This window comes from Lagopus muta, chromosome 3 (assembly GCF_023343835.1).
Source record: "Lagopus muta isolate bLagMut1 chromosome 3, bLagMut1 primary, whole genome shotgun sequence".
Classification (NCBI taxonomy): Eukaryota; Metazoa; Chordata; class Aves; order Galliformes; family Phasianidae; genus Lagopus; species Lagopus muta.
In genome coordinates this window covers 9,576,622-9,604,150 of record NC_064435.1, presented here as the reverse complement: position 1 = coordinate 9,604,150, position 27,529 = coordinate 9,576,622, and the positions used below count along the sequence as shown (strand labels likewise).

At 41.6% G+C, this 27,529-nt stretch overlaps 1 protein-coding gene across 5 annotated transcripts in view; it reads right to left on the bottom strand.

The window, feature by feature from the left end:
* Window positions 1-5,914: 5,914 nt before the first annotated feature.
* Window positions 5,915-27,529, bottom strand: part of ASAP1 (ArfGAP with SH3 domain, ankyrin repeat and PH domain 1) — a 168,322-nt gene continuing 146,707 nt past the window's right edge. For 3 of the 5 annotated variants that reach the window (XM_048939832.1, XM_048939831.1, XM_048939835.1), the window contains 7 exons: window positions 25,324-25,377; window positions 21,191-21,352; window positions 18,679-18,745; window positions 16,136-16,194; window positions 14,690-15,189; window positions 10,660-10,782; window positions 5,915-8,725 (listed from right to left, as the gene is read on the bottom strand). In XM_048939832.1, the coding sequence (XP_048795789.1) occupies window positions 8,651-8,725; window positions 10,660-10,782; window positions 14,690-15,189; window positions 16,136-16,194; window positions 18,679-18,745; window positions 21,191-21,352; window positions 25,324-25,377 (1,040 nt within the window). In that variant the 3' untranslated portion in view covers window positions 5,915-8,650. The remainder of the gene's footprint in view (window positions 8,726-10,659; window positions 10,783-14,689; window positions 15,190-16,135; window positions 16,195-18,678; window positions 18,746-21,190; window positions 21,353-25,323; window positions 25,378-27,529) is intronic. The other 2 variants (XM_048939833.1, XM_048939834.1) reach the window with 2 other exon arrangements.

Here is a 27,529-nt window from a genome sequence, read left to right as displayed (position 1 = left end):
CCAAGTGCTGTTAAGGAGGCCCTCAGCACATCACCTCCTCATGCTGCTGCGACATTCAGAGCCCCAGAATGAAGCCTAATTATTTTTTCTCCTCAAGCACCACTGTGTACGTTATTGAAAATCCATGGTACGTGCTGCTTGCTGAACAAGCCGCGCTATCGATCTCGGTTAAGGAGGCAATGCCCCACACAGCTCCTCTGCGCCCAGCAGCACGGGGCTCTGGGCCCAGCACCCTCCCAGTTCTCTCAGTAACGCGGGTTTGGGCCAAGCACTGAAACAAAGACCTTCCCATGGAACCTCACATCTCTTCAGAACGCTGCTCGGTTCGGGTTTCGGGTGAAAAGGCAGCGTCTTTCCCGCTGTAGCCACCCGCCTAAGGAAGCACCTCGTCGGCCGCACCCCTGCGCGTTTCTGGGGTCGTCTACGTGAAAGAACGATTCGCTCATCAGAGATTTCTGAATAACGGGGGGGTGCTGCAGCTCGGCGCCCCGCAGCCGGTTAGAGTCACGGGTTGGGGGCTGCTTTGTGCCGCTTCCTCTCGATTTCACCACGAACCCTTTTGAAACGCCACCATTTCCTACGAGCGGGGGCGGTTTTCGCACAGCCCCGCTCCCGCCGCGCACCGGACCGGGGGGCGCCGCGTCCCCACCGCGGATCCCCTCAGCCCGGCTCCGCGCTGGGCGACAGGTGCGACATTTGCATGAACGACGGCGACCGCGAAGCCCGCAGCCCGGCCCCCGCCCTGCAGAAAGGCATAACCGAACCCGACTCATCGGCAGCCAAACGAGGCCACGGCCGCCGCTCGGAGCCCACCCGGCATCCATCGCAGGTGCAGGATGGGCCACCGCGCCGTGGCCTCCTCCCAGCGCCGCGCAGCGCGGCTTGGTGCCGCTCCGCCGCAGCACACGCTTGGCTTCCTAACGCCTGGGAACGGTGGGGCTGCCGGGCCGGAGTTTGTCCCTTCCGACGCGCGGCCGCCGCGGGCTCAGCCCCGCGCTCTGCCCGTCACGCACACGAGCCCCTCGGCGCGGCCTCGCGGCCGCCCGGCACTCACCGCAGCGGAAAGCTCGGCGCCCCACGACGCCCGGGGAGCGGCGGACCCGCGCGCACAGCCCCCCGCGGAGCACAGACCCCCGTCCCGTCCCTCGGCGCCCCCCGAGGGCCGCTCCCCTCAGCTCGCGGCCGGTGCCTACCTGGAGCGGGGCAGCCCAGCTCGCAGCCCGGCCTTCCGCCTCGGCTGCCGGCGTCACTGCCACAGGTTGGCTGCCGGCGGCGGGCTGCGAGCGCCGTGCCGCATCGCTATAAAAGGAAGCGGTGCGGGGGGGAGGAAGAGGAGGTCCCGGCACCTCGCTCCGCCGCCCGGCCCGCTTCCCCGCCGCCCTCGCACCTGCCTCGGCCCGGCGAGGAGGGACTACGAAGCCCCCCGGCACGATGGGCGACGCGAGCGCCCGGATGGGGCGCGGCCTCGGCGGGCGGCTCGGTCCCCGGGGCCGCGTCGCAGCCGTGGGGCAGCGGGTCTCCCCGGGAGCCGCTCCGTGCCGCAGAGGTCCTGCGGCGGCACCTCGGCCCGGAGCTGCTCCTAGGAAAGGCGCTGAAATGGGGCCGGGAGGAGGCAGGGCCTGAGGGGCTTGAGGTGCCCGGGCTGGGGCGCGGCCCCAAAGCCCTGACCTGAACGCGTCGCCATGAGGCTGCTCGGCTTCCCAGCCAGGACGCTGGGCTCGGTCCCAGCCTTGTCCCGCTGCTCCAGAGAACACCAGGGCAGCCGGCAGCTCTGGAGCAGCACTGAATGCGGAGGCAAGCAAAGCCATCCAGTACCTACCAGCTGTGCTGGCCCATGAAGCACCTCAGTGATGTCTTTGAGCCTGATCCTCCTCACCTATCAAAACTTAACCAAAGCTGAACTCTTCCTTCAAACCCAGACTGCTCCTTTAGTCTCTGGAGCTGCTCAGGCATTTTGATGCGGATAGAATGGATCAAGATCTGGACAGGCTGGATGGTTGGGTTGAGGGTGATTGTATGAGCTTTAACAGGACCAAGTACCAGGTACTTCATTTTAGTGACAACAATCCCATACATAGCTACAGGCTCGGGATGCAGCAGATGGAAAGCTGCACAGAGGGAAAGAACCTGGGGATGTTGACAACTGGCTGAACTCACTGAGCCAGCAGTGTGCCCACGTAACCAAGAGGGCCAATGGCATCCTGGCTTGTATCAGAAATAGTGCAGCCAGCATGAGCAGGGAGATGATTGTTCCCCTTTACTGAGCTCTTGTGAGGCCACAGCTTGAGTGCTGTGTGTGATTTGGGCTTCCTCATTACAAAAAAGACATTGTAGCCCTAGAGTGTGTTCAAATAAGGCATTGAAGATGTAAAGGGTCTGGAGCACAATTCCTATGATGGCTGGCAGAACTGGGGTTTGGAGGAGGCTCAGAGGAGACCTTATTGCTCTCTACAACTCCCTGAAAAGAGGTTGTGGCGAGGTGGGATCAGCCTCTTCTCCCAGGTAACAACAATATAGAACTAAAGGCAGTGGCCTCAAGTTATGCCAGAGGAGATTCAGATTGGATGTTAGGAAAGATTTCTTCTCTAAAGAGTAGTGAGGAGCTGGAACAGGCTGCCTAGGGAGGTGGTGGAGTCATTATCCCTGGAGGGATGATGACTCAAGAGCCATGTAGACGCGGCACTGAGAGACATGGTTTAGTGGCATGGTGGGGAGGGAGCGGTGGTTGGGCTAGATGATGTTAGTGGCCTTTTCCAAACTTAATGATTCTGTGATTGCAACGTCCCTGAGGCACCTTGCAGTTTCTCCTTGGCTTTATGCCAACTGTGGATTGCATCTTGCTTGCAGTAGGGAGGACTCACCTAGGAGCCAGCCACCTCTGTCCCCACTGACCACGGGAACAGCTGTTCAGGGTGCACATGAGCTTTCCCTCCAGCAACAGATGCTGTTGTTCTCCTGGGCCACCAATCCAATTCAGAAAGGGACAGGGATTAGAGGGGCTAACACCTCTTAAGGTAATTTCTTTAAATGGCATTTTTCTGCCTGGCTTTACTGGCAGCAGTTTGCCAAGGGTTCTCTTGCCTGGCAGCTTCAGCAAGGCTTTGTGCTGTGGCACATGGCTCTCACATGGAAATGTTCACAATGGCTACAAATCCTGAATATCGTCCACAGATTGAAAGGCAGCAACAAGGCTAGAAGCAGAGTTGCAGACTTTTTAGGAAGATCTGTTGTGACAGATGTGTTGAAGTAGAGGGGTTCTTTCACCCCAAAATTTATTCTGCTTTTCAGCCATTTCCTCTGCATGCAGGCAGGGAGAAAGGAGAGGCTTTTCTACTGGACTTGGTAGCATCTCACTCAGTCAGACCTGGCAGGAACACCGGTGCTAAGCTGGATGAACCTGAGAAAAATCCAGCTTTAAGTAAGGCAAATGTTCCACTCCTACCCTCGAGGCAGCAGTTTACAGAACCCCATATAGTAAAGCAGGTACGGAGTAGACCTGGGCTCTGTGCCTCACATATAATAGTTTTGAAGGCTGTGAAGTCATGTGGAAGGACAGAGACGCCACTTCTATGACTTAGCCCCAATGTGGGCTGTGTGCAGCAGCAGCACCTCCTTCCATACAGCCCTCAGCTCACACACCACCTCAGGTGCCTTCTGCTCCCTCATGGTGCTCAGCTGCAGCAGCTGCTCTGATGGTCTGACTGGTGTTACTGCTACTGAAAGTCTTGTTGCTTCTCCCAGACAGCAGACCTGCACTTCTCATCGCTCACAGAGCAGTTGAGCTCTAGGTGAGTATAATCACAGAATGGGTTGGGTTGAAAAGGACCACAGTGATCGCGTAGTTTCCAACCCCCCTGCTTTGTGCAGGGTCGCCAACCCACCTAAAGGCAATGCTCAGAAGAGAACTGCCCACCCCTTTCACTAATCTTCATGTCAGTGACGGAGTCCTGATTTTTCAGAAGGGCCCAGGGTCACGCTTGTACTCCTTCCCTCCAGCCCTTCTATTCTTGTAAGCTACCCTCTGCTGCACACAAAGCAATTCGATTTCTTCTAATCAACTGCAGAAGTCTTAGAAGTCCCCAACTTCGGTTCATGCAAAACTCAATGCTGGAAGCTCCTTGCTCTCCTGCTGTCCTAGACGCTAAGATTCCCTCATAAGCTCAGCATTTGATAGAGGCAGTTTAAGCATTTCCTCTCTGGTGGCTTTCTACAGAGGTTGCTTGACTTCCTTATAGGAAGACAAAGGCTAAGGAACTTCCTGGATCATCAATCTGCCTTTCTAGCACAATGTCCCACGAGTTGCACTACACACCTTTCTCCACACAATAAGATGTCTCAGCTGAAACATGGTGGGCAGTTTTGGGAAGGAGCTGCAGCTTGCTTACTGCTTGGCCACCTCCAGCTCAGGGGCATGTGCGCACCCAGCACGGACATGGAGGAAGGGAGGGACAAAAACTCTCTAAGTTTTACAGACAGCTGTAATAAATTCTCCATACAGTATTTCCTGGGAATCAGGCTGAGGAAATTAGTTACCAAAACAACCAGGTTAATGCTACCGTGTGGACTGAGGTAGATATATTGAAGTAATGTCTGTGTGCAGCCATTCTAGGGCAGCCTTGAGTGCTCAAGGGTGAATCATTTACACAATATGACTACAAAAGAAAATCAGATTTCTGAATTTTTGGTGGTAACTGAAACACCTTCAGGCCTCAGGGAAAAGTGCAAGAAGAAAAGGGTCTACGCACAAGTAACAAGCAAAGGATCTTTAGCACAAAGTAACAAAGGTTAAAAAGGGAGAGGAGGTTTCTAGTCACACAATGCCTGAACCAAGAGCAGACAGGCAGGAGCTGCACAGCTGCGCTAACTGGATTTCAAGTCCCAGGTAAGTCTGCAGCTTACTCCAAACACTCAGCTGTCAGGCAGGACAGCACACCATTGAATAGTTGCTCCTCTGCTCTAGTGAGACTGGCAGATGTGATGGCCATCACTAATTGTTTGTCCCTCACCCCCACCACCACAAAAGACCGAAGCAGACGCCTGCCTCACTGCATACACTGGGGTCTGTTCTGTGATCCGCAGAGGAACAAGGCAAAGCCTGTGCACTGACACACTATCTGTTTTTTTGTGCTGCTTGAATGCCAGCTGATGAGAACCAGCCCAAACTCACAGGTCCCACGAACGCAGTGCAGGGGGCTGTGAGCTGAAGGACAAGTTGACAAACAGCAGCCAGCTTCTCTAAGAAGAAACTCGAGCGCTCTCTCAGCAGATGGCTGAGCTCTAAATCACTTTCAGTCATTTTCTCTGTAGCCCTGAAAGTATCATTAGCACAACTTGAAATAGTTTGTATTAGATAAAATTTTTGGCTTACAGCTATATAGATGAGAGTATCTTGCAGTCCTGTGTGCGTTCTGTAGTGATCTGAAAAGCTTCTGTGTTTTAGTAGGGCTAAAATAAGTGTCTCATAAAAGCATCTCCAACAGCTTTAAACTCAAGAGTGAGCCACTCAGTTGTCTGTAAGAAACTGAGGTCTGAAGCTGAACTTCATATATGAAGGGGACATTTGCAGCCATCATGTTCTGATTTCCCAGTGCCAGAGTGCCAGACTGCAGAATGGCAGAATCATTTATATTGCAAAAAACCCTTAAGATAATCAAGTCCAACGCTCCAACTCCATCACTAAACCATGCCACGGAGTCGGAAGGCAGCGCAGCCAAGGGCCAAGCTGGGCAGCTCCCCCCAAGCTGAAGGGCCACACCAGCACAGCGGGCTTCACACAGCGCCTGCCAGAGCCACATGAAAGCATGCGGAAATCCGTGGACAAAGTGCTTTGGTGCTAAATTCAGCAAGTAAAGTTTTCCAGATAAAGGCAACTGCATCCATATTTAACAACTGTTAAACACATTTAATTGCATTATATAAGGGGTGCTTTATATTCAAGAAAAAACATTTCAAGTGTTGAAGTTCTACCTGCGTGGAATCCAGACTTTCTCCCTGGACGATATTCCAGTTGACAAAAGGGCCTTGTTCAGATATCTGGGATCAACTGAATACATTTATTTAAAAGCAATTTTAAATATTAAAAAAGTAGAAATTAACACATACAGTACTCGAAAAACTGTCACATTAAATACATGTGAATAGACATGTGTACTGATGTTTTACCTTAACATTCAGTGAGAAGTCAAGATTTTAACTAGTGGCACAACCAGATCTGATTTCTGTACATGTTGATGTACTATGCAATAAAAAAATAAATAGCAACTGTTGTTCAACAGTAAATAAGACATCATCTGCAGAGCATACTTCCCCCTCGGGGGGCACCTTCCCCTGCCCACCCCCCAGCCCCTTATCAGCTAGTTTTCCATAAAGATTTAGACTTTCCAAATACTATGTCATATACAAAATTGCAGACAGTGGCTCATTGAGTTCAAATATAATACTGTACTTAAACTCAGTCAATATCATACATTTTCAGATTTCTTATGACCCACAATAAGCCAGAATAAACAGAACTATTGTTCCCGATGGAACGCATTTAAGTTTATAAAATGCATATGTATACTATTTTAAAGAGCGTAGAAAAGAATAGACATTTGATTCTACATAATTTTACATGCCTAGATTTTCTTTATATGGTTTGCTTTCATCAGTTTATTTCAAGATCATTTAAAAATACAATTGACCACAAAAGTGAATAGGTTTTGTTCTTTAATGCAACTTAAAACATTGTATTAAAGGATAGAATGGAATGCTAAATAAATGCTAATCCTGACTTCCTTTCCATAGAAAACAGAGTAGAGTCTGAAATACTGGAACTGGTAATACTGAAGCTTAGATGCCAGCAGGCTCGCTCACTCCTTGTGCAATTTCTTTATTTCTATTTTTTAATAAGCTTTTGCATTGAATGATAAAACCATTAACAGCTGATATATTTGTTTCCATTTTCTCCATTTGGGGTTTGGACTGTTATTTGCTTCCATATTAACCACAAACAGAATTAAATATTCACTGACTACAGTCTAGTAAAACTGAATTAAAACTGAAAGCTCTCGGAAAGCCTGAAATGTGCTTTTATGAAATGAAAACCTTTCCATGCAGCCAAGACAATCTGCTTTGAAATAACAGGGCCAGGTGCTGAAGCCAACGTAACGTTTAACACAAGTAATGCAAAGCTACATATGAACGTTATGGAACTGGGTACAGACAGACTATGGAACAACGCACAATTGCATTACGCTTCAAAGGTAAAAAAAATAATTATAATGTTGAAAGTAACATAGAAAATGAACATTTTTGGTAATATGTTTAAGTGTTTTCTGGCAATGCAACTTGTATCAACTTTCAAGAAACCTCAGGTCAAATGCAGCCTTTAATGATTTTTCTACAAATTAGCTTTCTATTAGTAATAATAATGTTTGCTAGCTGGTGCTTTGAATTGAAACTACTACAGCTACTGCTTGGTGAACTCTCCTAACAACAACTTGATAGTTGTAATCTGAGTTATAGCCTAACGGCCTGATCAAATGCACAAAAGGTCATATTAACTTCCACTTTTTAAAGCAATTAAAAATATTTTAAATTTATCCTTATACCACCACATAAGAAATTTTATTCAGATAACTGACTTCTAGTGAGGTTGAAGACAGAGGAAAAAGAACCACAAATCATTTTCAAAGAGCCAATTTAGCTATGAACAAATACGGTTGCAAGCTCACATTAATCTGAAGAACAATTAAGTTAAAATGTTTTTTTCTTCAAATGTAGCTATATGACTACAGTACTACTTTTGTACAAAGGCAGGTTTCAAGTAAGCATCTAAATGCATGCATAATGTCAACAGTCAACGTTTTATATAAGTCCTTGGTTACTAAGGATTCCGTGAAAGAAACCAGCAAATTTCACATATACCTACTAAAGTACAATATGACTAATTCTCATTAAAATAAGTTTTTGAGTGAAATAATTTTGTAATTTTTCATAGTGAGGTAATATCACAGGGGAACTGCAATCACAGTTTGGCATAGGTCCACATAATATAAACATGAAATGCTGTATGCACACCATAAAACACTACTGTTATCTGTAAAGTCAGTGAATATTTGTCTTCGTAATTACACTTAACTGAGCACTATATTAAATAAATAACAAAGTGGGTTTCATAGCTGTAAACTGCATACACTTATAAACTGCAGACTGATTTATAAATTGCCCAAAACCATTCACTCATTCTAACTTTCTGCTAATTGTATATTGAGAATACCGAGTTATTAGGAACAGTCATTTCTGTACACTTACACGGCTGATGGAGATCACCTATGTTTGGAAAGCTGGCAGTTCACACGTATTTTGAACAGCATAGACAGAGATGTAAGTGCTAGATGCCGAGGATGGCTTCAACAAACCCAATAAGGCGTGCCAGGTTCCAAGGCTACCATAATACTGGCAAAGGCAGAATAACACCGTATATTTACAATACATATAACTCAACCTCATGAGGTGAAACTTAAATGAATTCTTAATTTGTAACAGCAGCTATATATACAATTGTGCACAGGATTACAGGGAGGCAGCAGCGTTCGCTTTTGCTAAAAAGCCCGTCTTGCATGAAGAATGTGCAATGCTCAAGTTTGGGGATTTTTATTTGTTTTCACTAGTCTGACAGAATGTGCACAAAGGACACTGGAAAGACCCCTTTCCTCTCTGGCTGTCCTTCAATGTGTCCGATCTGCAACACAGGAGAAATAAACAGACAAATAAGTGTCCATACACGCACAGAACATTCACAGATAGCATTAACTCTATTCAAAACCAGCAGAATTGCACAGATGCCATGGGAACTCCGCAAGTTTTTTGACAGCTTAAGGCATCCTCAGTTAACATTTGAGTTTGTGTAAGTGAACAAAATAAAATCCTACAAACTTATAAGACAAAGCAACTGCATCCAAAGAGAACAAAGCAGCTACAGTTGAATTCAGAAACCTACAAAAGCAATACACACCACTGCATTTCAAGAATCTCCCCACAACAAAAGCCTGACTTTCTTTCATCCATGGACTGACTTGCAGCAACAGGTCACACCCCTCTCAAAACCATTCATCTTAGTTAACTGTGTAAATCATAAACATCTCATGTGTCAGCTTATGGCTGTGAAGTTACTTTTGATGAACTGCATGGCTGGACAGGAGAAATCCTAGAAAACATTTCACTCCAAGTGATACAGACCCAACTGTTTTCCTCAATCAATTCCTATGACTTCTAATGATTTATGTGCATACCAGTGCTTACAACAAATAACAGCACTGTTTGATTAAGCATCCTCCACATACAATTTCTTAAGCACTTCACATAATAGCCATTTATAAGGAAATATCCAAGCAATCTCTAACAAAAATGGCGCTTTCTATATGAACTTTCCATTTTTAAAAAGCCTTATTATCAACAACTCAACTGACAGCACTGCACTTGGCTGTCCACTCTTGTCCTGCTGCGGCACTGCTCACTACTTCCACAATAACATACCTCCTTCCTCTGCCATGAGCTAACAGAATGGGAAGGGGAAGCGTGCAGGGCTGGCCATTTCCTCTTGTAAAGCCAAATTTTTGAAGCAAATGAGTCAACAGCCCTCATTTCCCTTCACAGAAACACTCGAACTGAAGCACTTCATGGAATTTGTCAGGCACGTGGCTTTTTAAAATACCTGGGTACTTCACAAACAGATTCAGCAACTAATGAAAGTATAATCAAGGATTGGATAACGTTGCTAATACAGCAGCTTTTCACTGCACGCTGCTCTTCTGATACCATCTTTTCAGCCAAAGCTTTTCCGCACTTAAATGCCCCGCTGATGAATGGAAGGAAACTGGGACCACAGCAGCAAGGGTTGCATTGCACTTACATTAAGAATTGGTAGGCAGCACTGCAATAAGAATTTGTTTTAATCCAATCTGAATTAAATCTGTCTATTTTTCCACAGTAACAGCTCTTAGGTAGGGAAGCATGAGGCAGGAGGCAGCATGCAGACTGTCAAGGGAGGGCTGGAGCCTCCAAGCAGGGCTGAGAAAGCCTGAGGCTTGCACTTCAAGAACTAAACACAATATGCAGTCTAGAGAAGGGATGGTTATGATATAAAACTATGCCACAGGAGGGACAAAAACGTTGATTAACTGCCTCTCGTTTAGGGAAGAAAATCAGCAGCTTACGGCGCTAATTACAAAGTTTTTCAGGCTCCCAGCAGCCTCTACAGTTAAAACTTAACATTTCTGCAGTGCTGGAGATAATTACACAACTCATTTTGCATGGAAAGTATATAAGCATGCTAAATGGAGGGATGATATGACACCATCTCTCTATTTGATGGAAGGCCAAGGTGCATCACTGCCTGAACATAAATACAAACGTGTTACTGTCACCCAGCAGTGAAGCCAAATCCAGCCAGGATGGGGCTAGCAGACTCCTCAGAAGAGGAAGACCCTAAAAAGGGTGTCTCCTCTAGTATGAATTTCAAGGCTGGATATTAGTTCATACAAACTCTTCCCTCTCCCCTGAATAAACAAGCAAAAAAAAAAAAATAATAATAATAAAAAAATTGGAAAAAAAAGAGGCTTTCCTTTAAGAGTTGTAAAGAAGTGATGTGGAACTATAAAAGCAACAGATACATACCCACCACTCTTGGTCCTCTTCCCCAGTTACAATAATTACTTCTCCTTCAACAAAGGTGAGCTCATCATCATTATCTGCCTGGCAGTCATAAATTGTCTTCACTCGCCTAACCTTGTTCTTTCCCTAAAAACACAGCAAAGTTTTAGATGGAAGACATGAAGGAGACAGGAAACATATCATATGAATTCTGCCTTCTAGTTCTATTTTACAAAAAGGAGAAGACAACCAAATTTCCTTTTTCTCAGTCAAGGTATAAAATAAAAAAATCCACTTCAAGGATTAAAAAACAAGAGTGAAAGGAAAAGATCTGTACAAGTCCAGTTTTGGTTTTTTTTAAAACGATTCAGAACTCAAAGAAACTTCAGTAGTAATCACATTGCTTAAGTTTCTTACACCTCCTCCATCAAAGCTTAAATAATGTCTTTACGTTACTCCAATCCACCACCACCCACCTTCTTTCTCCCATCATACATGATTAAACAAAGAAAAGCCAAACACGAAACCTCAACAAAAAACAAACAAAAAACAAACACACAAAAACACCACCACATGAACAAACTGAAATCCAATCTCCTTCGAGCGTTAAGAGAGGTAAAGGCTGAGGAAAATGCCACATTGAAATCCCAGTGTTCCTTGCAATTTTGGGATCTACCAGGAAAATACAGTGTTCTTTGATTTCAGATGTGCTTACAGGAATGCATCAGGAAATTATTTTCTGAATGGCTTTCAATCCAGAGTGTTAGCCATTTCTTAATAAATAATTCTTAACTTCAGATGGCAGAACACTATTTATTATGATTTGTCATCACAAAATTCTCACAACTCCGCTATTCTGCATCCAAGTGTTTTCTAGGTCATATTTTGCTGCACACTGCTAATTCACATAAGAAAGCCTGAGCCATGGACTCCTCCCCAAACATATGTTTCTCATGGCCGGAAAAATGCTTTAAATTATTTCCAAATAGAGTAAGTAAGCAACGCTAACTGAAATATGCTGCTACTTTATACTCACTGAAATGCACTGCTGCCTCGTATTCCTGTATTTTTATACTGCGTGCTTCTTCAATAACTACAGCTCCTCTTTGAACAGAGGTAGTCAGATAACAAGAACACAAACAAGAGGAGCAGAAGGAGATGAGAAACAGGAGGGTATGAAGGAAAAGTCAGCAGGTTTAGAGGGATTTGTGCCAGAAGTAACTAGACAGAGGAAATTTCCTAGGGAGTATTCTCTTCACTGTTACCTTCCCATTGAAAACACCTCCATGTTCCAGGAGAAAAGCGCCTGCAGCTCAGCAGCAGAGCAGGCACGCAGCAAGGAGCACTCACATTGAAGTCAAGTTACAGAAAATAACAATTATATATGTAAGGGCGATGCAGTGAACGCAACATAAGATGGGAAAAATGTACTATTGAGACAAAATGAACAGAAATACCTTAGGTGAAATTTGTATGAGATCAAAGGACTTTTTTTCGTCCTTTTTTTTTTTCCCCAGCAAGGATTTACTGCAGCAAGTTACTTCAAAGAATGCTTTCTTCTTCTTTTTTTCCTTTCTTTTTTTTTTTTTAAACAAATTCAGATAATGTGAACAAAAATCTCAACTATCACAAGGGACTGGAATGCAATATTAATATGGATGCTTGGAACCAGTCCCTGCTTTCAACTCCAGAGAAGCTTTGCAAACTAAGAGAACTTCCAGTCGATGCTCCAGCGATGAAGGGAAACAACTTCTGCCTCACAGAAGTTTTCCTGCAGTCAAGAGTGTGAAGAAAGTAATATTCCTCTAACCTAACCTTGGAGGACTGTAGGCAACTCAGCTCATAAGAACACAAAAAATGCCTGCAGTTCCTCTTGGCTCCGATTAGTGCCACAGATGAAGGTTTAATATTCTGTCTCTTTCACCTAGGAGAAAGGAGAACTCAAGCCGGGGCTGCTATTAACCTTGGAAAGGTTCACAGAAGGATGAGGCTGAAGAAAGTATAGGTTCACCAGAATAGAAGCTGGGGCACTGGTGTGTAAAAAGTAAAATGAAAGCAAATACAGAACATCTCATTTGGAATTATAAACAAACTCACAGAAGTAATAACAAAAAATCCCTCACAATTTTGCATCTAAATATTAGTACCCATTCAACAGCACATTTTTTGTCCAAGACCAAATAATAGTCAGTTGCTGTGGTTTTTAAACAATCCCTCCACATTCCTATTTATGCTCAGTGTTTAAAAAGAAGTATTTTATCTCCTTCATAGTCCCTTCCAACCCCTACTATTCTGTGATTCTATGAAAAAAAACCCCACTCAGGTGTTCAGTGACATTTCACAAGCTCTCAGAATCAATTTCTACAAAAATATCCTTTGAATTCCCTATATAGGACCAGTATGTATATATACACACACACACACTCACACCACCATACCAGTACTAATACTTATACCTAATAATTTTAGGTAACTGACCTACAAATTCTAGTGCAGGAATTTATGCCATTTTTTCCCCCTTTTTCTTTCTTTCTTTCTTTTTCCAGTGGCTATCAAAATCAAGCCTGCAGTACCGCAGGCAATGCTGGCTGTTGTCACAGTGCTTAATGCATTGTGACACAGCATTTCATCAGCTTGTGCTGAGAGGACACAGCGACAGGCTGAAAGTGCAAACACAACACGTTTAAGATGAACACCTTCACATTACTGCTTGAGAAGACTGCAGCAAACAAGCGTGCACACAGTGATATGTAAAAAATTGCAATAATTATCATGGATACATCATAATTTTGATCACTTTTTCCAAGCTGTGAAATTATTTAATTTGCTGCATATACAAAAGTGGCTCAATGAATTTTTACTCATGATTTTTCTGCACAAAATAGGGGAAGAGTTTAAACAATATAAAAAAAATAAACAAAATCCGCTGTTTGCTCTCTTTCACTCAGTCAGAAGGGAGCAATAGCTGAGAATGCCCAGTGTCATTTGCTTCCTTATATTCAAGTACATAAGAAATTGCAGTTGCAGACACCTTTTGATCTTCATGCTTTCTTTCACCCAATCTCTACAACAATCAGGAAATTCAAGCAACAACTCTCATTCTCTGTTCCAATACGAACGTACAGAGGAGTCAATCACAGAAGCCAAGCAGAATAATGGCTCTGCAGAAAGTGTTCTTTCTCAGACAAGCACAAGAAAGGAGAAACTCACCCTTTGCTTTCACTACCAGAACGGAAGTCACATTTCCTTTCACATAAGTGTTTTGCATAGCCAATTTGACAAGCAAAAACATCTCCTTTTTGATGTATTCTTAATGATGAGAAATCCTGAGAGCACTCTGGAGTTTCATAAAATGATTTCAATATACATATGCATGAAGAAACCGCTATTGGATGGAAATTACACTGGCTCACAAGATAAATCGCTAGATGAACTGGGGATTGAACAAGTAGACTTGGAGTCTAGTTATATTCCCAGCTCTGTTACTACACAACACACAGCAACATTAATTTTGCCAATCAAGCAATATATCCAAACCTTTGCCAACTACTTAAGTACACCAGCATTAAATATTCAGGACAGGAACGTTCACCCATTTGTCACAGTTGACCTAGAATCTACATTTTTACCTACTGACCAGCAGGTTAGCAGTAATAGGAGCTAGCACCCTTTCCTAACACTTTAAAATAGAATCAAACAAATATTCTAGTAATCTATAAAGCAACAAAGTCAAGAGAGGGAAACGCTTATTAATTCAGAAGTATGACTGGCATACACAAAGATGGCCAAATACTCTGGTGAATTCAAACACACCAGCATTCCCCCAAGACTATCATTTGGCGTTATGTCCTTGTGTCAGCAGGCTAGAGGTCTTGTAAACACCAAGTGTTTGCTGAAGCTACTTGGATGTAAAGAAAGAACAAAGTTCCCCGTCCTAGCCCATAACATTACTGTTTTGTTCGCACAGCTCAAGGGCTTCTTTTTTGCACAGACAGTCCTAGAGTAACTTCAAAGCCTTGCATGGAAATGTTGAAGTAGCTGCAATAATACCTACCATATTTATCTTCCTGGGAAGCGGCACAGGGGTTTCTGGCAGGGTGTGTGTTACGTCATTAGACTCTTCAGATGCTTGCTTTTGGACGGTGTCTCTAGATTGTACGTTTGGAGAAAGATCTAAGGAGTGAGATTTCTGATTTGCCTCTGAGGGCTGAGGCTTTGGTGATGCTTCTCCACCTTGTGTTTTAGCCAACAGCTCTCCCAGCTGAGGTTTTGGAGGAAGGTCCTTTATTTGCGGCTTTGGAGGTAAGTCTCCAAGTTGCGGTTTTGGTGGCAAGTCTCCTAGCTGAGGTTTGGGGGGCAGCTCTCCAGGCTTTGGGGGTAAATCTCCTACTTGAGGCTTCTGAGTTAGTTCCAGAGGCAGAGGCTTCGGGGGCAGATCTCCAGGTTGTGGTTTCTGTGGTATATCGATGGACAGCGAGGGCTTAAACATTTCCGTGTGCTGATTGGATTTATCTATTGAAAGATGATGACTGGTTTCTATTTTTCTTAGTGCCACTAAAACAAAAAGAAAGAAGTTTATTGACAACCTCCTTTAAACATTACAGCACTGAGACGCATCAATTCAAAGACAAGCTGCCGAGGGTGAAACAGTGTGATTGCTTTTTAGACTGAACAAACATAATGCACTAAGAAAAGATGCATTTTACAGAAAAGCCTAATCAGCCCATCGACGTGACTGAAAATTCTCGTGAATGCCGGTTACTTTTACGTACACACAATTGAACTTCATATAAAAAAAGATCAGGTCTCAGAATCGGTATCTGTAAAATCTTGAGGAGGAAAGGAAGTGAACACGTATGTGTATGCAGGTCTGCTTACTATTTTGTAGTCTACTGATGATGAAATGCAAAAAGCCTTTGAACTCATAAGGCAGGTTTTATTTAAGAGAGGCTAAAGCCATTTCTAAAAATAAAAGACCACTGAGGAGGGATGATGGTCTCAGCAAGTCACTAATATATTTAAGTAAGCATCTAACTACTTGAAAGGAATCAAGTACTGTCAAAAGTACAAGCCTGTTTCCTGAACATGACGATGGACACAATTTAAAGATGTTAAAAAATTGGACACGTGGTTATCAAGAAAAAAAATTACCAATGAGATTGGTCAGAGATGAAACAGGAGCCCAGAGAGGTTATCCACCAAGACTTCCAAAACACAATTACTAAGTTAGCCCCGTTCTGAGGGGCAGATTGGACCAGATGGCCTCATGAGTTCTCCTTCAACTTCTATGACTTTTTTTTTTCCCCTTCACTACATTCTGTAGGTCTCACTCCTTTTTAGTTTAATTAAAAAGTCTCCTGATTTCAAAAATTCTTTCAGTTTTGCTGAAGTGTCACCGTTTGTGGTAATTTAAAAATGAAACCTGCTGAAAACAAAGTATTTATTCTCTCATGCACTTAAGGAGAATTATTAAAACACCCCCAAAAAAGAAATCACTTACCTTTCTGAGGTAGTTTGGGAAGAACTCTAGGGCCAAGTGCAGTCTTTGCAGTCCCAGTGCTAAATCAACAGATGTGGTTGTTAGTGCTTACAGTTGTTACTAAGTGTACCTTTTCTTTCCTTTTTTTTTCCTCTACACATCCATAATTTAGAGAAATCCGCATTTGTTTCTTTTGTGTAATCAACTTATCATCTAGTCTGTGCATCAAGCCCTCACTGCTCAATGTAAAAAAACTCAATGCTCCTATAAGAACAGACCATTTGTTCAAACAGAAAGAGATACGCGAACCCCACAACAGCTTTCATTCTGCAAAGTGAACTGCGTGCAAAAACATACTCCGAAAATGGATGAAGCTGAAAGACCAGCTCAGTGGGCAGATCCTGAACTTAAAAGAAATTCTGCTCTTTAAAAATTAAGATAACTACCCTGAATCATTCAAAACATCCTCTGGCTTTTATGCCAAGGGTTTGAAGTTTTCCAGGATTGAGCCGTTGCCTCGTATGAGTTTTACAACACACAGTCTGCAACTGCATCAGGAGACAGAGTTTCTGCTGCTCCAGGGGAAACACAGACAGCTGTGGCAAGCAACATGCTTCACCCTGTTAAGCTGTGTTACAGTAGGATAAGCTGTTCACCATGGTACACAACAACACAAGTAAGACAGGAGTATTTTGGAACCATTCTTGCACTATAGAGTAAGAAACACAAAGCTGATGTTCATAAGATGACCACATCTTGGAAGACAGCTTGGAATCTTCTAGTAAAAATCCAATTTTAATTTGGTTAATTTGCATACCTCCAAAAAGCGCATTTTAATGCATTAATTAGATACTGAATAGTACTGCCATAATTTGTTGCCAACAGGTAGGTCAATGCATGTCACAGGTAGCTCTCCTTTGGACACACACTACTCTATCTTAAGCTTAATCTAAGAGGCTTTGAAAATATCAGTTACGAATATGTATAAATGGTTGCAATTCATTTTACTTTCTGTACTCAGTAAGAAAGAGGCTCCACAAGAGTTCTACTTACTCTAAAATTTCATTTTAAAGCTCAAAAGAACTGATCATTAAGAAAATTAGCTATTTGTTGAAAATGTTCGGCACAAGAGTGACATCTGTTTCCTCAAACAAGCAATCTCATAAGATACTTGCTTCCTTAACTCAATTTAATCCTCAACTACCATCTGGCCTGGCACCATTTAACCACGCCACATAAAAGAGAAAACGATGGCAGGTTATTCTGCTTTTGTGAATTACAGTTCTGAGGAGATCTGTGCCTTTGGACTCCAGCTTTCTGAATGTTTTGCTAAGGGAACTCCAGTTCTTCTCATTGGGAGGCTCTTAAAGCACAGGTGATGATTACTAGCTCTGCTTCTTGGGGAGATATTTAGGTTCATACCAACCGTCTTAAAAAGTTACAAATAGGGAGAATCAAGGCATGAAAACTCAGTGAGTAAAAAAAAAAAGAAAGTATTATTTCTGAAAAATTACTCAAAAAATAAGGAAAAAAGTGATGAGCTTGTCAGAATATGTTCAAAGGAGAGAGTGTTCTGCTGTATCAGCAGCCCTGATTCCAGTACTATTTTTCTCTGAAGTTAACTTTTCAATATGAGTATTATGAAACACTAAAGCTTAATCTCCGTGCTTTTTTTTAGAAGTTAAAATGCATCATGACATAAAACTGGAAGAACAGCCAAACTGAATCTTTAATATATAATTACCTAGGCTTTTCACTATTACCATCAAGACTCAGATTTGCACATTTTCTCTCCACTTGTAAATGTCAAGTATGGCAGCAGCTCTGTGGCACAGAACATCACCACCTTTTTCTTTCTATACCAAATGATACTGGAATGGATTCAGATGAGGCAAATCAGCTGTGCCACCAGGAACGCACCCACAGCCTCTGCAGACAAAGCGAAGCACACACTGAGGATGTCCAGAAGCTCCATACACGTGTGATTTGCATCCACCTCCAGTTATGCCCTGATCTCACACATGCACATGGTCAGACAGGTGCACCACCATGCTGCTTGAGGCATGTTTATCACCATTACCTTGCACTGAACCTAAGGACTTTGGAACTGCCTGCCTAGTTCTCTGCTACAGAACTAGCTTCTACGGATAGCTATGCCAAAATTGACACTGAAATGTTTTGTTTCCCTGCAGTTACAGATTTCTCATTAAAGTAGCTAAAATGAAGTGCCAGGAGGCATGAAAATTAAACTTCTGTCTTGCTGGACAGAAGTGTGAGATAGCATTCCCTAGCTCAGACCTGACTTCTGTAGGAGCCCAGGCAGATTCTGGTACAAATCGTTTTGTCCATCCTGTTCAAAGAAGGAATTGGGCATGGAAAGCTATAAATGAAGCATAGGAGGATCAGTGAAGCCAGAGTATTTGTACAGCAGTAATACATGCAGGAAACTAATGAAGAAACTTCGCTAGAGTTTTTCTTCATATGAAGGGCAATTTTTTCTAATTCACAAATTAATCACATCTAAATAAGTTTTCACCTTCACTTTCATATACACAGACTTTTACCTTGACTGCTGTGACATCCCCTCAAACTTGTTTGCAGCCTTAGTTGAAGGTGGGCCCAAATCATTACCTGAAATGAAAAAAACAATTAAAAAAATGAACATTAGGGTAACTGAACATTATGGTAACTGAAATATCATCAGCAGAAGGTGTGATAAGTCCACAGCCTTTCAAGTGCACCCTACATGACATGTCCGAAGATTTTAAAGATCATTCTTCACTAACAACTTTGTAACTGAAAAAGCCACAGGGACCATAATAATCCAACCTGACCTTTCATATAACACGTTTCAGAATTCACTGGTAGCTCACATCTGCTGGCAAGGGAAGACTGAATTACACTGCTGAGTTTCTGCTGCAGGGCACTTGTTTTGAATATAGCGTTTCAATTTACTCTGAATGGGAGATACTGCAGGCAAGTGTCTGAAGGTATTTATGGTAGATGTGCCTTGTAACACAACAAGTATCTTTCTAAGTAATTATTTTTGTGAATAAAATCAAATTCAAGTTTTTGAGCACTGCTATTTTATTGAACAGTCATTAAATCAGCAAAGGCTATTCTTCAAGCCTTGTTACCATAAAGTTACCATAAACATTAACTTCTGGTAAACACAAGAGCCTAGGCATATTCAACTTTATAAAAAGGTAACAAAATGCAAACCCAAGTGATTCTGAACTCCTTCGTGGAATCTTGAAGGTTGAAAAAGATCCCTAAGATCATCTCGTCCGACTGCCAGCCCAGCACCAAAAGAACATTTCCACATATCAGTTAATTCCTCTTTTAGGGCCTTGATCATTCCCTCTTCCCTAGCTCATCAAACAGTCTTTGAATCAAACTCATAAACATTATATCCATCTCAGAGATAAAATTTACTGAAGTGACATTTAATGATTCAAGCATGCAAAATGCTTCCTAAACAAAAGAATAACATATCTTGCTAGATATCATTCTTTGTGCTGAAGTCTAAATGAAACAGCAGAGAAGGCTAATACTGAGCCTTCCTAAAATACTTTTGTATGAAAAAAAAATGAAAAAGTAGAAAAATAAAATTAAGAGTGAAACAGACAATAGACCTTTCCCATGTAGGTCCTGTGCATGAAAGGAAAATCTCATGGTTGCCATGGAAATCCAAAATAATAAAGAAGACATTTCTAAAACATATGTAAGTAATAATTTGCTTACACACAAGCTGAAGATTGTTCTGTTTGAAAACTCAGCACAAGGTAGCTCGACACTTGCACCTTCCTGTCCTTCAACTGTTATACAGGATTTTCAAAGAACAGTTGCCACAAACTTCTCAGCTTCCACCACACCTTTCGTTCTGCTAGAGTCACATTATATAATATCTATCATAGTATTTTAGGTGCTGATTTGGACTTAACAGTTAGAAAAACAACAAAAAAAATCTTTGAAGTCCAGTGTTTTGACTGCCTCTGCAGCAGTACAGAACTGTTGTAGGAAACATTTCTTCCCATGTATCGGAAAAAGTAGGTAACTGAAATTTCTTGAGAAAAAGGCTACACATTCAACTCCATTCTTTTCAAATCATGCACTTTATCAAATCACACATTCTACACATGTGCACTACGTGACTTAACACGTAACTGAACTTGCTGGGGGAAAAAAGTGCTTTTAGGCTTGATCTCCTATGTTATGTCTACACTAGAACAAAAAGAAAATAGCCTTAAGATATAACCAGTATATGGATGACCCCTATATGTAAGTATTAGACTCCAGTTTATGGATTTAGGAAAATTCTGCCAACAAAACTAGAATTACAGAAAGTTACAAGGGCCCAAGATTTACAGCTGCAGGGAGAAGTTGCATGCATAGAGAAGAGATGGATGCAAAAAGGAAGGATTTGAGTAGAACAGAAAATATTTCCTAACAAGCTTCTGTCAGAAAGGTATCCTGTTAAAAAAATAAAAATAAAATAAAGCACTGTTTCTTTATAACTTCTGCTGATATAAGGATGCAAACCTATCAGTCCTTGCACGTGCACAGATACCATCACACGACCTGAAAACATAAAGACAACACATCCCACCAGTCAGCTGTGAGTACTTCAGAGGGGAAATTTGGAGCAGAGCCCAAGGAGATGAGCAGTTCTGGGAACTGGGTGAACTGCACACACTCACTGAGGCACATCTGCCCCAAACCAAGATCCATCCAGATCAGTGAACTGCTCAGAACAGCAGCAGGGCTGAGGGAAAAGATGCAGGGAGGATGCAGCAAATGAGGGTGAAGCAGTCTGGGAAGCTAGGGCAGAGAGAGGGAGGTGGCAGAGAAACTGAACGGGGGCCCAGGGAAGTGTGGAGTATTTTCAGTTTTCTCAAGTGAGACATAGAAACCTGGAAGCTACAGTGACAGAGACAGACTGTTGATTTCTCTAAGTTGACATCACATCAAGCTGCAGGAAAGCAAGCAGCAGGTAAAAGAAACAAAAGATTTTATATATATATTATATATATCATCATTAAGGTTTGCCCCTGCCCTTTTGTCTTAAAAACTCACCCCAAGGAACTGGGCCCTTATTCTGGGGTCCGTGAGGTAGTGGGCTTGGTGGGTCAGAGAGGGTTCTTTTGTGTCCTGGGGGTGGGGGAGGTGGTCTCTTCTTGGAAAGAGTGGAGCTGCCACTAGAGGGTTGAGTGCTTAGAGGGAGGGTTGAAGGTGGGCCTGCAAGATAACAAACAACCTTCTTACAAATACATGTGCATCAATGGCAAAGCAGCACAAAAAAAAAAAAAAAAAAAGAAATCACAGTCAGACCACAGTGAAGTGCAGTGAAAAAAAATCAAAAGACAAGCCATGCCAAAACACTGTTGGAATTAAACAACATGTTCACCACATTTTTAACCTGTTCAGCTGTGGGATTCTAAGCAGCTTGACAATAGGATGACACACATACCGTTTAAAAATACAGGATTAATCACTCCAGGATTTTTAATTTTAGGTGTTTAAAAAGAAATCTTAATTTTAAGTAACATTTAGCAGTTGGGTTTTTAATCACTATTTCACATCTGAATGAAATAGCTTTCCAGACGTTCAATTACATGGCTGTTTTTTGGGTTTGTTTTCCTCTATGCTATATCAATTCTGTTAGTAAATTGGAAGGGGTTGTAGAAATACATATCTCCATATTTTCTTTGCTTTGTGTTTTGGAAATAAACTACGGAAAATTTTCCATAGTTACTTTCCATTTCAATTTTCATCTAAATACACCAGAATACACATCTGTACAGCAATGCAAATTGTGTAGGCTGCATATATAAAATAAACACTAGACAGGCCCTTTATCTGTCTGAGATTATTTGAAGTGCTTATAGCAGTGTCTGCAGTCACCTTTATCCTAAACCCTGTATTTCCCCTGAATCAACGTTGGCACAGGCATTGTTCAACACAACACGTACTTTACAGAACATGGGAACAAATACTGGTTAAAAGGAACAGTTACCACAGGGGAAAATGAGTTTTCCCTATCAACTTCATCATTCACCTTCCCAAATGTCATTGCAGGAAGTTAAGAAAGCAGGCAGTGCTGCACATAAACATGCAGTGAGAAGACAACTGCTTGAGTCAGCCACCATTACTGCCAAAGTAAATGATTTGTGAGACTTACTTAAATTCATTTTATGTTAGTTTAGATTAGGCTAAAGTTCATTCATCTTTTAATCTCCTCATCTGGCAACATCTTACTGCACTCACGATCTTACATTAAGTTTTGAACGTAAGAGAGCTTTGCCATCACAGGCTGGATAAATGAAGAACACTAACCATACAGTTTTAAAAGCAAAGTTTATTTATACCTGAAATTTCATTTCTAACATCAACTATTTTGTAGCACTACAGAATATACTATTTCTGGAAACACAGCTTATTTGAATGGAATTGAAGACAAGATTTCCTTTCGTTAATCAGCATGTACCCTAACCTGCAAACAGAACAGAATCTGCATCTTGACAGGTTTAATTCCTTGTTGCTTTCTTCTAGATAGAAAAGTACTTAATTCTGCGTACCTTCCCAAATACATATCATAGAAGCATGAAAATTGGTAAAGAAGAGTCTTTCCTAAAGTTCCTTAGGTGAAATACTGAACATTGAAGAAGAAAAAAAAAAAAAAAGATTCAGTTACACATAAACATGCACACATTTGCCAAACATTCTAAGGTGATGACCTCTCTTCTTCACCCAAAAGAAAAGATTAATCAGATTGCCTGTAGGGAGCTAGCCATCAGTCTCATCTCTTCCAGATTCAAGGCTTTTTGTCACTTAGCAGAATCCCTCAATCACAATGCCAGCAAAAATTTAGATCTTGGCTTTCCATTATTTGTGAATCAAATTATTAATCACAGGGGTTGGGAGGGATCTCTAGAGATGACTGCATCTAAATCCCCTACTAAAGCAGGTTCCCTATAGTAGGTTGCATAGGAAGGCGGCCAGGCAGGTCTTGAATATCTCCAATGGAGACTCCACAACTTCTCTAGGCAGCCTGTTACAGTGCTACATCACATTCACTGTAAAGAAGTTTCTCTGCATATTTGTGTGTAAGTTCCCACGTTCCAGTTTTGGCCATAGCTCTTTGTTCTATCACTACACACCACTGAAGAGTCTGGCCTCATCCCATTGCCTCCCGCACTTTAGATGTTTACAAACATTGATCAGATGCCCTCCCAGCCTTCTTTTCCTCAGGCCAAACAGATCCAGGTAACTCAGCTTTACTCATAATAGAGACGCTCCAGCCCCTTTACCTCTGTCGCCCTCCACTGGACTTTTTACAGAAGTACCCAGTCTTTCTTGAACTGATGAACCCAGAAATGGACACATGATTCCAGATGTGACCTCAGCAGGGCGGACTAGAGGGGGAGGAGAACCTCCCTCAACTTGCTGGCCACGCTCTTTTTAATACACTCTCAAATACCATTGGCTTTCTTGGCCACCAGGGCACACTACTGGCTCAGGGCCAACCTGCTGTCCAGAAGAACACAGAGCTCCTCTCCAGCAGCACATACCCTAATCTGTACTGATGGCTGTGGTTATTCCCAGGTGCAGGATTCAACATTTGCTTTTGTTCAACCTTAATATGTTCCTCTCTACCCAGCCCGACCAGGCCCTATTGAATAGCAGCACAGCCTACTGGTATTTGTGGTTGGACTTGATAATCTTTAAGGTCTTTTCCAACCTGAGCAATTCTACGAATCTATGATCCTATTAAAAGAAGTAGAAATACAATCTTAATAATAACATCATTTTAAAAGAATGTAGAAAACATAACTGGTATGTCAGAATGGATCAGATGTACTCAATAGTATATTCCACACTTTGAAATGTCTGCAAGTGGCAACGGCCCATGGATTCTGGTGTGCCACCACCTAGTGCCCTGTGGGTGAACTGCACTACAGCCTCACCAGCACAGCCTTCCCCTGCCCACGAGTTGCAAATAACACCAACTTTGCTTGAAGTGTTGGAAATGTAAAATACTATTTACACTTACTGCTAATCAAACTTCAGAAATAAGTAGAACTTGTGCTTCTTATTGCTAACAGAAGAGAGATTTCTTCTCTACAGAGTTTTTAATCCTACTAAGTTTTATGATCATAATGAAGTATTTCATACTTCATATACCAGTAGTATGTCTCCAGACAACGCAGTTTAAAAGCATTATTCCCTCATAGAATTGAAGAGTTCACATGGTGTACTGCAATTACAGGGAAAAGGCAATAAGGGATTAAAAACAATGCAGGTTTTCTGACTCCTGGCACACATTCCTGCATTAATTTCAAAGGCACTTAAATGGAATGAATAAAGAACAGCTTATAAGGCATGCACTAATGACTGGATGGCTGAAACACAAAATTTACTTTCAAATAAACAGCAAATAAGGGAAAACTTCAAAGCATCTTTTCAGAGAAAGGTGTAAGTCATATGACTGAACAGAGTAAACGTGGGAAATGTTCTAAAATTTGAATCAGTCCACACAAATAGCTGATGAAACAATAGAAAGATCTGATGCTGCATTAGTTGCTGGTAAAATGATTCTAAAATACTCTGTATTACGTGAAGTCTCAAAAAACTGCTACTTTCTTTTCTTTCGATATACAAATCTAGGTAGGTGTTTCTAGTAATAATCAGAGCAGTTTTCTAGATCAAAAGTCTTGTGCAATTCTAACCAGGCAGCAAGTCAGTCAGCCATTTCTTCACCACAGTCATCTTAATGTTGTTTTATCACATCATCATGAATTTCACATTTTAGGAAGAACATTCCCCTCCCCCCCTCAAATAAGCATAGAAAAAAACAACCCAAAAACACCTTAACATTGAACTCTGCATCCATTGGGCTCTTTTTTCTTTATTTAGCTGGGCAACAGATGCTTTCTATACAAAATACAAGCTATTTCCATCTTTCATCACTTTTACTCACTGTAAAGATCACAATTTCATGTATGAGCAGACCTAATCATCTCAAACTTACAGTACTATGGTAAATAACTAGACAATATCTGCAATTAACAGTGCATTTCTGCATTTTGGCTTTTGTGCAGTTAGTATATTAATTTGTGTACTAGTGAAGAAAACATGCAAAGCTGTTCCCATCCACTTAAATCGTGGTTTTATAGTGTAAAAACCTCACATTTGTATGTATTTTTTACCACTTAATGAGAGATATGGAAGAACCAGTATTCCAGTTAATGGTAGAACAGGTACTGCAAAGGAAAGTAAGTTTATATTAAAAATAATATTTTCATTAACAGAAGTTACTGCTATTTTTCCCACTTATAATGATGACACTTTCTGCAGATACTACCAAAAGCCATCTTCATTTTGTACTTCATTGCTGTAGAGAATGCATCTTTGGTACTGAAAATAAAATCATAATCAAAGAAGCTGATCAGTCATTCCACATAAGAAAGCTAGGAAAACAAATTGAATCAATATTAGCATATAAAGAACATTCCATAATTACTGTTAAAAAAAATCCTGTTTGAAAAAAAGTGCCAATATTCATATTAAGCAATTACGCAGTTTGGGTTGTAGCACAAATATAACTACATGAAAACTAATGGTTGTCAGCTACCCTCCCCTTCCTATTACAGCACTGTAACATACAGAGCTGGACTGAGATTAGTAGCATTGTTTACTAAAATATGCACCAAATTTATAAGAATATGTAAAAAAAAAACAAGTCTAAGTATACGCAAGAGAGCTGTAGAATCCTAACAGCATACAAAATAAACAGAAGAAAGTGGATGACCTCAAAGGCTGAAGTAAGAACACAAGATTATACAGTGTTAAAATTCCAGACTAAGAAACCTTCTTGAACTTCCAGTTACATGTATGCCAGAAAGGTGATTTAAACAGCAAAGTACAAAGAAGGGTTTAGTACAATGAAAAGAAACTTGAGTGACGCAAAATTAAAATACTCCATTAAAAAAAAAAGGGTTATTTTGTGTAGTTAAGAAAAAAGACCTACATGATTGCTCTCCAGGTAGCACCCAGATACAGGGACCAATGGCAGAAAAAAAATAATCACTGAATGCTGATGTTGCATGAACAAAGCAATTTACTGGACTTTGGAAGATTTCTGATCCTGTGAGCAATGCAGTCTGACCACTTTCAGAAGTCATGAGTAAAGGAAAGTTAGTTATTTTGTGTAGAAATGGAGTTTGATCAAGTAACACAGCAGATTATCTGACACAGAATCATAGAATCACCAAGGTAGGAAAAAACCTACAAGATCACCCAGTCCAACTGTCAAGGCTGGACCAACCTGGTATCTGCAGCTGCAATGGAACGAACTGCGATGGAGGAGTCCTCTGGTTCTCAGCATTTATACTTAGAGCTGTTAGCGCAAAACTTGCAAGCTTTTAATTAGTAAAGATCTAAACTTAACTTTCAACATGCAATTGATCCTTGACCACCATATTTATCCCCTATGAGAATAACAGGCAGGATCACTGAAGATAATTAACTTTCACTTAAAATTAAGGAATCCTGGTTTAGATTGCCTAATCCTTCTACAAATCTAGCCCTCACTTTGGATTTGCAATTAAGTTTGTGCAAGTCTTTATCTAGATACTGTTTAGTCATATAACTACTTAAGACATAAAACAGATGTAAACTGGAGAGTTTAATGAAAAATATGATTTTCAGGCTGTTAACCTCCAAAGACTGGACTAACAAGCTGAACCCGAATAATGTTAGATAAACTGCTGGAAGAGGCACAGCCATGGCAGCTTATGCAGTGATTGTAGTCACTCTGCACTCTTTATTCTGTTAGAATTAACTAAATCCAGGGGTGACAAGTAACACGTCCACAAATGAGTTGCTTTAGTGTACAATACACTGTCATAATATTGAACCCACATCCATTATCAGCTCAGGCTCACTCATCTGCCTTTTCAGAAGATAAGCAGGTGGGTAGGTACACCTTTAACTCCATTGCCGGAGGAACCTTCACTTGAGACCTGATACCAAACGCTTATGATGTAACAAATTAATTATTCTGGCCCACTGCTTTAAGAAGACAAATAAACCCAAAGATAAATCATCTGGGCTCATGCATTTTTTAAAGTAATGGTTATCAAACTAGGAAATCTAGTCACAGAATCATAGAAGGGCAACCTGTCCCTGTGCCTAATTGTTCTCTGAGTAAATAATTTGCTCCTAACATGTAACATAAATCTCTTCTCTTGTAGAAGCAAGCGGTTTTTCCTTGTCCTATCACTATCAAACCACGTAAAGTCAGTCCCCATCTCATTCATAACTTTTCTAATACAGAATCGATATCGCAAAATACTCTGCGATGTTTTTACATAAATTTAAATCATACAGATAGCTACCAAAATGAACTTGCGA